Genomic DNA, 14,605 nt, shown 5'->3' with positions numbered 1-14,605 from the left:
CCTCTGTCTGTCTGCCCCGTTCCCCACTTCTGTGACCTATGTTCCAGCAACTTCTAATCAGGGAAGTGAGTGGTAAACCACACATTTAGCAGTGGTTGTGTTATTCTTTGCATATCTTACCACTTCCAGGGTTGGCTTAAAAATCGAATCCATGTTTCAAGTCCATTTATTAGGCTAAATATCCACGACCACACCGTTTTAATAGCCACATCACAGCTGTGGAGTTGGTCTGCAGCCCACGTGAGGGGATCATACCCATCTCACCATTAGCTCTGAGTATTAATTTCAGAGGATCTGAGCTATTTAACTATTTCCTTCTGGTTCTGCTGGCCGGGCACAGTGATGAGGCAGAGTTTTCAAACCATTTAGAAGTGATCCATCTTGCAGTGGTTCAGGACCCCACATTTGGGATTGATTTTGTGCTTCCTTCTCTCCAAGCTTTGTACCTCCTTGCGTATGAGGACGTGGCTAGCCCAGCAAAAGGGCCCGCTACGAGAAGGGTGTGGCGTTCAGTGACTACTCAGGTCTCCACACACATTCCAGACTGTATTCTTATGTGCACACATCAAAAGAGGCAGGCTAGTGCTCCGAGAGCCCGGCATATATCAGATGTGTGTCCCGTGGAGTAGTGTGGATTCATGTCAGACTCTGAGGCTCTGCAAAATTCACATTTGAAAAGCAGAAGCAGCGGCCAGAGAACATTCCACATCACACTTCCCTCCCTTTTTTCTTCCTTCCTTCCCTCCTTCCTTTTTTTTTTTTTTTTTTTTTTTTTTAAATTGCTAAGTGGAATTTCTTAGAGTGACTTGTCTTTACGTTCAAGCAGTAGACATCACATGTGTGACTATGCTGTGAATCATTTTGTGGACACAGCGGATAGTAGCATAAGGTCAAATTAACCTATCCACAGCTGATCCCTTGAAGTGACAATGAGTAGTGGGTATATTCAGAAATGGACATTTATGACACTGACCGATTGCTTAGTTCTGCCCCTCTTCAGGTGGCGAACTAGGTGGGTTTTCCCATGGTGCTTTGTCATTTGTATGACATTACAGTTGAGACCTTGTAACTTGGATCATAGAGTCAGAAGGGAGCACACACACCTGTTGATTATCCAGTCCACGAATCCCTCTGTCCTTCACTGACAAATTGTCTTTCAGTCTCTGCTTGAATGTTTGTGACAGGAAATTATTCCTTCGTAAGGCAGCCCTTCCACTTTTTTGTTGGCCTTCACTGGTAACAGAAATTCTTTATTCTTTCGTTTCTAGTCACTGGATATAATCCATCCTCTTATAGCCCACAGCTAATTTCCATTCTTTGTCGTACAACAGCTTCTCCCTTGAGCCTCCTCCCTCCGAGGGAAAATCCCGGGCTCCCTCCATGTTCCTCTTGTAACACCCTGACGTCCTCCAAGGTCAGCCCTGTTGGGTCACAGTGTGGTGTTCTGTCCATCGTGGCCGGTCGCCCAAGGGAGGGCTGACCTTGTGAATACAGAAGAGCTCCAGAGGGACAGGGAATACCTTAAGATCTCTGTATGCGAGCAGAAGGGGCCTCCCTTTCCACCGGAGCACAGTTGTGTGTTCATTCTGCTCAGGCTGTGAGCTGGAGCACATCCTTGCTCAGATCGTGCAGCATCTGAGGAGACAGAAACGGCAATTGAGAATGTGATCACCTGAGCAAGGTGGGTGGGTCCTAGTTTGCGCTTCTGCGCTGCTCTTGGAATCTGGTATGTGTCGTGCTCTGGGCTGGGGCTGGGGGGTTGCAGGCGTTTCCCAGCACAAAGCCGCACACCCCAACAAGGGAAACAGGAAACTCGAATTCAGCAAGCCCTCATTTTGTGCCAGGCGTATCATAAGCGTCTCATGCGATCCTCCTACTGCCCCTTTCAGGGAAGGTTTTTATCCCCATTTGACAGATGACATTCAGAAAGGATCAAATGACTCACTCGAAGTCAAGCGGCTAATAGATAGCATCGCCAGAGTTCAAACCTTTGTCGAAATGCAGGCAGTCTGTGCTTTTTCTTTCAGCCCTACGCTGACCAAACATTTTTGGACAATAAATATCTCGCGGGCAACTGCAGATTTGTGTGAGAGTTACTAAGAGTAAGGGTGAGATACCTTCCCATCTCAAAGGTCTTTTGAATTTCTAAAGGAGAGTTTACAGGTGAACATGCCAATTAGGAGAGACATGGGAAAATAGGAAAAATTATGATGCTTTTATAGGTGATTAAGTTAACTAATTGGGAAATTTGTGCCTAGATTTAGCTTTCTTTATTATTAATTTATTTTAAGTTTGTTTATTTTTGAGAGAGAGAGTGCACATATGTGCATGGGAGAGGGACAGAGAAAGAGAGCAAATCCTGATGAGGGGCTCGATCGCACAGACTGTGAGATCATGACCTGAGCTGACATAGAGAGTCGGATGCTTAACCGACTGAGCCACCCAGGCGCCCCTAGGTTTAGCTTTGATAAATGTTTACTGCAGGGCCTAGAGCTGTCCCAAGGATCAGTACCTTTTTGGCCTTCTTATGATAGACAGAATATGGCCAAAGTGACAGCAAAAGATACTGGATAGGCCAGGAGATAGATGTAGTTACATTCTTCCAGTGCCATGCAGGAAGGGAAGTAAACTTTCATCACTGCTTTTGTTTGAAAACACACATATATATGTATGTTTAAAGAATTGGGTGGGAAATGCAAGCCTGGACCACTGTTCAGATAAGAGAAAAATGCCTTCCAACTTTCTCTTGGTTCAAAAGGAGGAGAAAATTGGAAACACTTGGTATTTTCAAGGACCAGAGAGTTTGCTAGAGCAAATTTCCTCCATGAAATCACACACGTGTCATTCAGTCCATCTCCCGGTCTCCAGGCACTACCGTGTCAAGAACAACTATAGAAGCTTTTCCGCCTCAGAAAGTTCCATAACATTTCTTAGCTGCCTGTTCCCTTATTTAAATTATTTTTAATGTTTATTTATTGTTAGGAGACAGAGACATAGTGTGAACGAGGGAGGGACAGAGAGAGAGGGAGACACAGAATCCGAAGCAGGCTCCAGGCTCTGAACTGTCAGCACAGAGCCCGATGCAGGGCTCGAAACCGTGAACTGCGAGATCATGACCTGAGCTGAAGTCTGACGCCCAACTGACTGAGCCACCCAGGTGCCCCGTTAGCTGCCTGTTCCCTTATTAATGACAGCTGCTGGGAGTTCTATGTAGTTCCTGATGTCAATCCCACTCGCTGCTGCCCGTCCATGTGTCCCAGTTCTATGCGGACATGTCCTTAAAAATGTTGCTCAAAGCTTGAGATAGTCACAGGCTTTTAAGGAGCCTCGATTGTGGCTCTTCGGCAGGCTTCTCAGCCTTCCCTGGAATTACTCTGAGGGACAGGTGTTTGCTTCCTTCCATCATTCCCCATCTCCTCTGCCCCATGTAAGCCCATACGAAGCAGAAGAGCCAGAGAGCCCAGAGCAAGGCTTCTCTGGAGGGCATGTGGCTTCCTAGCTTGTGTAGGGCCCGTTTCTGCTGGTACCTTTATGCCAGCTTGACCTCTGACTGGCCGGGTGTTGTGTGGAAAATCTTGCCCAGAGAATGGAAGTTTCATCCCCCAAAGAGAAACCCTCGGTCCTCTTGATGGCTTCCTGCTCTGCAGCACCAGCTGGCATGACTTAGTGGCTGAGGTGGATGCTGTGCTCGGGAATCTCCAGGCCCTATCCCATTTACAGCTGTCCTACGTCGGTACTGTTACTGTCCTCTTTTGAGGACTGTGGAATCTGAGCGATAGAGAAGGTCAGCACCTTCCCCACAGTCACGCAGCCAGTGAGTTAGAAGAACCAGAATTTGAGGTGACATAAAAATCCAACAGAAAGAGGCAAACCTCTCTCTGTAGAAATATTTGTGATTAATAAGTGAAGATCTTTTAGGCGCTGCAAGTCGTGTTTACCAAATAGGGCTGGTAGAAAGCAGAGTGTTACCACCAATGGGTGAGAAAATAAAATGCTTCACCCACTTCTGCACGGGCAGAAAATGATTGGTGGGAGGTGCTTAGACCTAACTTGTGTTTGTCTTTATTGGAGATAGTTTGTAAATGTGTTTGCCCTTCAGGCCAGGTGCTTTGCTTCTCCTGCAAGGTAGACTTTACCGGTTTCAGAAGGGACCTGGAGGGAAAAGGAACACTTCTCTCCTTGGATTTAGCGACTTCCTTTGGGTGTCCATCCATCCATTTGTTCTTAAATCCTTAAGCGCCCACAGTGAGCCAGGCCCTGAGCATCGAACATGGCGTGTTCCATGGAGCTCACGATCTATCAGAGGATTAAAAGTCTCACCCCTCATCTTTCCAGGGGAAGACCCTGAAGCTCGACGGCTGCGAACAGTGAAGAACATCGCTGACCTGCGGCAGAACTTGGAAGAGACCATGTCTAGTTTACGGGGAACTCAGGTCACACACAGGTGAATGAATGTCTTCACTGAATCACAGGCGACTTGATTTTCATGCAGCTTCTCCTTTGTTTGTTCATGCCACCAGCAATGCGACTTGGTTAATAATGGAATAAATAATTTTGATCCCCAAATGTGCTGGAATTCACAGAGCAGGCCATACAATGTGCAGAAGAGAAATGTCAGGGGCAAAAATCAGTATAGACTGGTTCCTCCCCAAAGCAGAAGGTCTCTAAATCCATTTGTCAGTGGATATTGTGGACCAGTTCCATTTAAATTTCACTTGACTTGCATTTTCCAAGCCTGTATTGTGCTGTTAAAATGAGCAGGTGAACTATATTTGACCTGTGTGATAAAGTGAATAACTTGAATTCCTACCCAGTCTTCTGATACACAGTGCTCTGTAATGTTGTTAGTCATGCCCGCGTATAAAACACGTAAGGAAATATTTATAAAAACTTATGATCGTGTTTAAACTGTGATTGCGTTGGATGAGATCTAGGATTACATTGGAAACATGCATCAGGTTGTTTTCATTGTTGAGCGTGAAGTCGAAGAGGTTGCAACCCTCTGACACGCTTCGTGGATTTTGGCAGAACCAAAGTTGACGGTTTGCCTTTGGCCTTGATGATGAAGGCAAAGTGTTAGTTACCCCGGTAACTCCCAGGGAGTCTCCCTTGCTTCTCCAATTTCAGTTTCTTTGATAAATGAACGTAGCAGAGGGACAGCAGGGCTTCCCCAACTCCCGGCAGCTTTGGCAGAACGGGGCTGAGCGCTGTTGGTTCTATCTTAAATGAGAGAGGAGCCTGAACCTTAGGGGTCCCCAGTATGAGGGTAGTAAGGCCGCTTCTAGGATGAAAGGGAAACAGAAATAGTTGAGGCACCAAACTGGTTCTTCCCGAGGACAGTAAACTTGACGGGTCGTAGTGTGGTGCCCCCTTGCCAAACCTTTACCTATTTGATGGCATGGAGCCAGCTGCTAGACCCCGTGACGCCGTGATCAAGTATGAAACATCCCTCTTTCCACCTTAATCACCGAAACTGACTTGCTGGGGGTTGTGGCAGTTTGGTGGCTTTCTTGGTTTGGGCTAGGACAGTCATGATGACACCGGGGAGACCTTTGATGGCTTTTCTTCAGGGAAGGCTCTCTCAGCTCAGTTGGGAGACCCCAGTGCACTCTGCAGAGGTACATTAACCAGCCTGCTTGTGCCACAAGATCTGCAGGGCTGGAAAGAGTGATGTGAGAGTCTTTCTAATGGCCAGGGATGCACGCAGTCTCCTGGCAGATTCAGGTCCTTGTAACTTAATTTATTATGGACCTTCAACCTGGGTAATTACCACTCTCCCAGCCTCTTGCCCCTGAAATTTAGTTGTCCTTTTGGACGAGATGTGGGAGAAGAAAAGTGTGGGGGGAAATAGAGCTTAGAGTTAGAAAATCAGGGCTCTCCCCACCTGCTTGGTGTAGAGGGAGCTGAGCATGTGACAGGTGACACTGGGAGCTCGGGAGTGGAAAAGGGGAGCTGTCACACAGCATCCTGGAATGTGTGGGTCAGAGGATATGTTATGCCCCCTCCCTGTCATTTTGGCATTTTTCCTTTCTTGGGTTGGAAAGAAGAGTCCAGTAGTTAAGATCATTTCATTGAAGTCAGGGGTAAGTGGGGATCTGGTACCGTGTTTTAGGGGGAAGGTCTCTGCTGGGCTTCTCAGAGTGTTCTATTCACGTACAGCTTTGTCTTCTCATTTTTAACAGGAAATACGGTGGGTAGTGCATTGGTGGCTATTGCTTGATCCTGTTTCGTGTATGGGAAGTATTTCATAGTTTTAAAAAAAAATTACATAATTCTAAAAAAAAAAAAAAAAAGCTACAAAGGATCCTGAGTTAATGAGGTTCTAAGCCAAGGCCGCTTTTATGTTTTCAGCACATTGGAAACCACATTTGACACCAACGTCACCACGGAGATAAGTGGGCGCAGTATCCTCAGCCTGACAGGCAGACCCACTCCTCTGTCCTGGAGACTCGGCCAGTCCAGCCCCCGGCTCCAAGCGGGAGATGCCCCCTCTATGGGCAACGGGTACCCGCCTCGAGCCAACGCCAGCCGGTTCATCAACACCGAGTCGGGCCGCTACGTGTACTCTGCCCCTCTGAGGAGGCAGCTGGCCTCCAGGGGAAGCAGCGTCTGCCACGTGGACGTCTCAGACAAGGCAGGAGACGAGATGGACCTGGAAGGCATCAGCATGGACGCCCCCGGCTACATGAGTGACGGGGACGTTCTGAGCAAGAACATCCGGACTGATGACATCACAAGCGGGTGAGTCCCTGGGGCTTCTCTCTCTCCACAGAGCAGGAGAAGGCTTGGCAGCTGGTTTCTCTCTCGTGGGGCCTTGTGTAAGTTCTCTGAGATCAGACTGTCTACTGCACTCTGCTGTCCCTGTCAATGGTGGTGTGGTGTGAGGGGGAACTTTCTGGGCTGACAGTCACCAGACCTGAGGCCCCAGTCCAGACTTAGCCAGTAACTTGCTAGGGGAGGTCTAGCAAGGTTCCACCAGGAGTGGAAGCTTCCACCAGGAACAAGGAGTGACACTTGGCAACAGACTGATCGTGTTGGTCCTTTAAACCAAGACTCGCGCCTAAGATGGAATCCAGACTCCTTAGTTCGGCCGTCGCCTTCTTAGAGGTCCTCCTTCTCCATCCGTCTTGCTTCCTCTGCTTCCTGGCTTCCTTCTCTTCCTCATTCTCATCAAGCTTCTTCCTGCCTCATGGGCTGTGGGCTCTCCACCTGGATTCGGTTCCTGTGATCCTTGGCCAGCAGCTCTTTGGAGGAACCCTCCTCGACTACTCAGCTTGAAGTAGTTATGTGGCCTGCCCCGTGCCCTGATCATCTCCATCGCCGTCTTATGTCCCCCCGAAAGCTTGTCCCTATTGGAAATTATCCTGATGACATGTTTATATTTTCTTGTCCCCCTGCCCCCTCCTGCTTGCCACAATAAAGCACCATGAAGGAGGGACATCGTCTGGCCTATTCGCCGCCTTATCCCCCATGCATGGTACACACAGAAGCTTGTATCATAAATATGGCTGACTTCATGAATGTGTGGATCGAGAGATGAAGGAAAAAACCCAGCCTCCCTGTTTCTCCATTTGTTCACATGGGAAGTTAAAGTGAGCAGTGGGATGATGTCTAAGTTGCCCTGTGGCCACGTATGGCACGAGGCAAGGCTTCCTGATATTAACTTCACTCCCAGATCACTGTGAGAACTGAAGGAGCCCCTGTTTATTTCACTTGCCTGAGACTTCTTCATTTGAGAACTTGTGCACAAACTCTCCAAGATCTTTTCCTCCTCTCCCAAAATTAGCAGTCAGAATTGCAGCTAATAGAAATCAGGCATGGGGCACCTGGATGGCTCAGTCGGTTAAGCATCCGACTTTGGCTCAGGTCATGATCTTGCACCCCGTGGGTTCGAGTCCTGCCTCAGGCTCTGTGCTGACAGCTCGGAGCCTGGAGCCTGCTTCAGATTCTGTGTCTCCCTCTCTTTCTCTCTGCCCCTCCCCTGTTCTCACCCTGTCTCTCTCTCTCTCTCTGTCTCTTGCTCGCTTTCTCATTAAAACAAACAAACAAACAAACAAACATACAGTCATAATAATCATCCTGCTCATTTCCATGAACAGAGTGATCAAGATCCCCATGGGTGAGTCAGTATTTAAATAATTTTAATAATAGCTAATGTTCCCACTACGTGCCAAGCACTGTGCTTCATATACGTTATCTTGTTCTGTGTCACAACAAGTAGGTGATATCATAATCCCCATTTTTATGAATGAGTAGGAAGGGTAAAGAACTTGCCTAAGGTCTCAAAGTGATGAGGAGACAGAGCCCAGGGTTCGTGGCTTCAGAACCTGAGCCTGTTATTAAACCATCTTCTCCAACATTTTATCACTACACTAAAATAGCACAACTACTGGAGTTTATTTCAAAATTAATTTACTTTTGCTCAGTTTTACTTGTCTTAGTAGAAATGTTCTTTCATTTCATGAAAACCTCAGCTATAGACATGCTTTGGCTTTCTGCCCGTCCCTTTTAGAACCATCTTGGTGAGCAAAATCTTGGAAGACAGGAGCCACCAAACCCTTACAGTGGGACAAATTTCTGCTTTCCAGAATGGCTGGGAACATTAATGGACTAGTAAAATCTGGTTAACCGAGAGCATAATCATATGTTGCTAGTTTTCCATAAGCACGAAAAACAATCACATATACCTATTACTAAAATTGCCTGTAATTTAACCTTTTTATTATTATTTAGAAGACTTTTGGTGTCCAGTGTGGCCTCAAGATTATCATTACCAATTCCCACTGGAATATGCTACGAAAATATTTTTTAGTGATTCTGAGATTTTTTGTGCGTGTGTCCTCTAATAGTTAATTTTATTGTCAGGCTAGTCTTGATCCTCAGTAGACGGTCAGTGTCTGATTTTGAGGTAGTGTTTACAGTTTCCACAAGGTGGCGTCATTGGAACACTCTCCACTGAACCTGAGTGCTGTCCCAGTGAGATGGTCCTAGATTTTTAGCTCTTCAACCATAACCTTTATCCCTGCTAAGTAGCACAAATGTTTACATTTCAGTTCCTGCTTCGGGAAAGCTTACATTTTTAGCAAGTGAGATATGCTCAGAGCAAATGCAGATAAAAGTGCGGAAATGTAAGCAAACCACCCAATTATTGACACTGGAGAACTCTGGTCTGGTTTCCTTCCCCATTTCTTTTAATGCACAACTTTACCTTCAAAACGAGGAGAGGGAAGCCCGGATGGCATCTAATGCTCCGGAACACGAGTTAAGTAAGACTCCGCTCTATGGAAACGCGTGTTGAGTTTTCTGTTTTGAGGCCAAGTTACCTGTTTGCCTTCATATGCTGAGTTCAAGGCAGGTTTAAGGTTCTTGGTACTCTTTTCTTTTTCCCCTTATACACATGACTATGTGTAGGTGTTGAAGGACTGAGCTATTGTTCCGTGCTTTGGAATCTGCTAAATAAGTCCTTGCTGAAGCAGTGGATGTAGTGGAAAGAAAACAGACCGAGTCGTGAGCCTGAGCTGGAACCCTGCTCGGCCCCCTTGCAAGCTCTGTGACGTTAGTACAACATTTAACGCCCCTAAGCCTTGCAGCACTACAATTAATATGGTCTTTACCCCTCTACAATTAGATAGTTCTCTTTGAGGTTGTATCTGGTTAATGGCAAATATCTGATGAAGACACAGGGTTTCAGACAGGATCTAGATGTCTTATCAACCTCAAACATCCAGACACTTGAAAACAGTGAGATGATTAAAGTGTTCATCCAGATGTTTGTTTGGCTTAATGGGAGCGGCCTTGATGTGTGAGTAATATATAAATCTGTGTGGAGGCTCTTAAAGTTTTTGTAAAAGTTTACACCAAGTTTATTTAGAATGCCTGATGTGGAACTAAGCTTGGTTTCTGAAAACCCATGACCTTGGGGTTTAAAATGACACACTGTACCCCCCAGCTTGGTCTAGCAGCTGTTTTTTGCTGTCTCTAGTTCATTGTCTCCACTGGATATGTATGCACATGCACCTGTGTGTATCATTCAATTCTCCCTAAGGTGGGGCTGAAATTACTCTGTTTCCGTTGAGTTTGGCTAAGAACCTAATAGCAAATGCCTTTTGTCTTTATGAGTGTGTATTTATTAAACTCTTCTATCGCACTTAGTATGCACCAGGCGTGACAAAGAACTTTATAGTTGTCACCTGACCTCACCACTTCCTTTTATTAGATTGATAAATTGGGCTTTGGCTGTACTTCATGGAAGAGAAATGAAAATAACAGACGAAGATGTTTCTTACTAAGTTTTGATCTGTGAAGTCAATCCATTTACTGATCTTCTAAAAATTCAAAGTGCCATATGGTATAGAATAAAATTAAAGGGACCGGCTTAGCGTCCATATGTTTGGAAAGATGATTTTTTTTTTTTCCTTTCAGAGGAGGCACTCAGTTGTATCATGTTCCTTTTGCAAGAACCTTTGATGACTTCCCATTTCTTGTAGGAACAGATCTCACCTGAGTGTGGGAAGCTCTTTATGGTCTTTTCGTCAGCTGCCCTCCCTTCCTTAGCCCTGGCCACAGCCCACCTCACATGCCCCACGGTCCCCACTGCTCTGGGTTACCTGCTATTCATTACCAAAGACTATGTGTCCTGTATGTGTAAAGCTTGGTGCCTCACGACATGGCTGTTTCTCCATGGCGTTCCTTTCCCTCAGGCCCATCTGACTGATTCGAAAAAATAAACATCCTCCGCCAAAGGTGGAGCTCCTGGAAGGCAGGCAGTACTCAGTATTTTTCTAAACTCAGAGACTACAAGTGGGTATTTAATGAATATCTGTGCATGACCTGTTCTCCATGCGTACCCTCCCAGGACCTTGAGCTTCTATAACTTGCCACCATCAGCTATAAAACCCAATGATGCTATCTACAGACCTGGGAGAAAATCAACTTCAGCTGCTTTGTCTTTTTGGTGCGATGCATAGCTCCGTCTAGTGGCCAGTATGGGATGTGATGCTATGGTTTTGATTGCTTTTAATTCTGCCTTCTGTTGCTTTGGGACTCAGGGCTCAGGAAGTGGTAAGTCTAGTAGCTGGTTTGTCTTTCACATGTGGCCTGACCAGGAGTGTGGTGTGGGAGGGAAAGCAGGGTTGGGAGCAAGCTGGTCTTCCGGGCTGGCCCTGCGATAGCTGCAGTCTTCCCCGTTAGGTGTCAGGGATTTCTCCATCAACAGATAGTACATGTGTGCTGGTCCCTGCTGGGGGACTCTGATCTTCAGAAGTAGAGCAGCCCATGCCCCCTGAATTTCCTATAGCTCCGTAAATATGTCGGGGCGTGTCTTAGCTCAGGCGGCTCTAGCAAAATACCTTGAACTGGGGGCCTTAAATAACAGACACTTACTTCTACAGTTCTGGAGGCTGAAATCCAACATCAGAGTGCCAGCATGGTCAGGTTCTGGTGAGTGCCCCCTTCCTGCCTTGCTGTGTCCTCACATGGCAGAGAGAAGTGTTGTGCTATGTCTCCCTTTTCTTAGGAGGGCACTAATCCCATCATGGGGGCCCCACCCTCTTCATGACCTCATTGAACCCAGTTACCTCCCACAGCTAATTCAACATGTGAACAACATACAAACATACGAATCGGTGGGGGTGACGGAGACAAGCATTTAATCTATAACACAGGGTGTTTGATGCTTCTGTGTATCATTTGCATGTGCACCACCTGTGCCTAGATTGCTTTTTCCATCATTGCTGCCAGGTCACCTCCTCGCAGAAGCCTTCCGTGATTCTTTCCGAGTGGAGGTGGGGACTCTGGGCACCCGTGGTATTTGACTTGCCCATAATAGTAGCACTACATCAGAATTATTATAAAAATGTGTATGGGGGTGCCTGGGTGGCTCAGTCAGTTGAGTGTCCTACTTGGGCTCAAGTTACGATCTCACAGTCCGTGAGTTTGAGCCCTGCATTGGGCTCTCTGCTGTGAGCACAGAGCCCTCTTCGGATCCTCCCTTTCTCTCTCTCTCTCTGCCCTTCTCGTGCTCTCTCTCAAAAATAAGCAAACATTTAAAATAAATAAATATGTGTGTGTATAAAATCAAACAAGGGACCCCCACAAAATAATTTTTAGACTATTTCAGTGTGTTAATTCTGAAGAAGGTACAAAGCCCACACCTGTTGCAGCCTCTTAAAGGTGAAAGTCACATCTGTCTTGGACGTTCCCGTGTCTTCATTGGTTGGCGCAGTTCCTGTTGCATAGTAAATAGCCAATAAATATTTGTTGAATGAATGCTGCTACTGACCGTGAGCGAAGCAAGACCAATCACACGCCCCTGAATGAATGTGTAGCTAAGTTAGAAGCCCCTTGAGTTTAATTCAGGCCCAGCTGCGTTGTCTGCCCTCTGCTTGGCCCTGTCTTCTGTCGGATTATTCCAGACCTTTGACCACCCCCATCACAGTAAGCTGGACACGGACAGTACAGGAAAAGGGAGACAGCCCAGAACATTAGGGCCGTGTGCCCTGGGGGTAGCGGAGATGGGGTGCCGCTGTTCTCTCCCTTCCTGCATTGACCATCATGGTCGGATGTGCGAGATATTTCTCACCAAGTCAGCATAGATCACGGCAGATAGCACCGAGAGTCGAAAAGAGGGCACCAATGGCATGAAAGGCTCTTTCTTATCTGGTGAATGTTTCTCATGGTCTTTCCAGGCCAGACCCGCAGTGACCTTGACAGGCTGTTGTTCCTGGCAGATTGGTAAGAGAGGAAGCCAACATAAATGATTTTAGGTGAGACTGTCCTGAAAGGCCCTGGGTCATGGCAGGGCACGGCAGACACCCCTGGCATTTGGGAAGGATGGGTTCTTGTTTCTCCAGGTTGGTCCCTCTGCAATGACCTTGCTTTGTTAGGGCTCTTAGGAGGCTTGGGAAGACCAAGTCGCCAGTCAGCCACTGGGCAGGTCCTGGTGGAGTTAGAAAGGTTTCGTTGTCATGGAAAGGTAAAGACTCAGCCCTGTAGGCAGACTGATGTGTAAGGCCTTGGGTAAGTCACTTGTCCCTAATGCACTGCACCCTTTTCACGTGCTCGTGTGCACGCACACACAATACACACACACACACACACACACACACACACACACACACACAAAGTATAATGTACGGGTGTCTGGGTGGCTGAGTCAGCTGAGCATCCGACTTGGGCTCACATCGTGATCTCACAGTTGGTGAGTTCCAGCCCCACGTCGGGCTCTATGCTGACAGTGCAGAGCCTGCTTTGGATCCTCTGTCCCCCTTGCTCTCTGCCCCTCCCTCACTCACTTTCTGTCTCTCAAAAATGACATTAAAAAAAAGGAAGTAAAAACTGAAAAAAATAAAAAGTACAGTGGAGCTCCAGCATGAAGCCACAGGCCTGGAGTAGCTCCACAGGCCAGTGATGGGGCTGGGCCAGGCCCCAGTGCACAGCCTGTCCGTTCCTCTCTGCTTCCCTCAGTGTTTCCTCACTGACAGGTCTTAATGGTGTATGAATTCACAGAAACCATAAATGCTTTTCCCTGTCTAATATTTTCCTCAATGTTAAGTATCCCAGGCAAGTACAGTGACCCCTGTTTTCCTAAAAAGCTCGCTTTAGAGCGAGCAAGCACAGGGTGTCGTGCGGGGGTTATGATTCATTTCCCCAAGCGTTGCAGAACCAGGGACCGCTTTCCCCGTGTGGTTGTGGTGTCATGGGACGTGGGTGGTTTGGCTGATCGATGACTCTGGCTACCAGTGTCCATGGTCCCTGATGCCCGCAGAGGTAAGGGTTGCACACTTCTTCAACCCGCAGTCGACCCCCTTGATTTACTGAGTGTGGGAAATCTATCAGCCCTTATCGGCAGCTGGGTAGGCAGTTTCATCAGAGAAGAAAGAACAATCGAGCTGACAACAGGCTGAAAGTAGAGAAATTCCCCAGCATTCCCGAGCTGACTCCAGCCACCGTGGGTGACGATAGATTGAGTGGGCAGAGACCAGGATTAAAGAAAGATTTACTGGGAACAGCTCCATGAAATGACGTGTGGTCCGCTTTCGGCATGGGCAGACTAGACTGCCGCTCATAACTAATAGCAAATGTTGGCCTAGTAATTTATGGGGAAGAGAGAAAAAAGGGGGTGTCTTGTCTTCTCAGGAAACCAGACCCTGACTTCTTGAGAATTTCCTAGCTTGCTTTGGGATTTGAATCCCTTCCTACCTCCCTCTTTCCCCCAGCATCCTGCAGGAAAGGAGAGAGAAAGGGAACAAAAGTGGGTGCTTTGAGAAGAGAAAGCCATACCTCAGGCTGCCTTGAATGGTCCTTAAAGGGGCCTGACTGCCTGCTCTCCACCCTTACCAGTACAGGTTCCAGAGCTTCCCAAAGCATGGGCTCTCATGGATTTGGAATCTGGAAAACCTCTTTGGCCTGCCTTCTGGGGAGGCTCCAGGTAAAAGGCAGTAAAATTCCATATATATTTTTTTCAAATGTTTTATTTTTTGGGGGTGGGGGGGAATGTGTGAGCCGGGGAGGGGCAGAGAGAGAGGGGGACAGAGGATTCAAAGCGGGCTCTGTGCTGACAGGAAAGAGCCCGATGCAAGGCTCGAACTCACGAGCCACAAGATCA

The 14,605-nt window shown here is 47.2% G+C and overlaps 1 protein-coding gene across 3 annotated transcripts in view; it reads left to right on the top strand.

The window, feature by feature from the left end:
• Positions 1 to 14,605, top strand: part of NAV2 (neuron navigator 2) — a 395,678-nt gene that overhangs the window by 231,710 nt on the left and 149,363 nt on the right. For all 3 annotated transcript variants that reach the window (XM_049617765.1, XM_049617772.1, XM_049617756.1), the window contains 2 exons: positions 4,336 to 4,444; positions 6,352 to 6,741. In XM_049617765.1, coding sequence (XP_049473722.1) covers positions 4,336 to 4,444; positions 6,352 to 6,741 — 499 coding nt within the window. The remainder of the gene's footprint in view (positions 1 to 4,335; positions 4,445 to 6,351; positions 6,742 to 14,605) is intronic.

This window comes from Panthera uncia, chromosome D1 (assembly GCF_023721935.1).
Source record: "Panthera uncia isolate 11264 chromosome D1, Puncia_PCG_1.0, whole genome shotgun sequence".
Classification (NCBI taxonomy): domain Eukaryota; kingdom Metazoa; phylum Chordata; class Mammalia; order Carnivora; family Felidae; genus Panthera; species Panthera uncia.
This window is presented reverse-complemented; position numbering and strand designations above follow the sequence as displayed.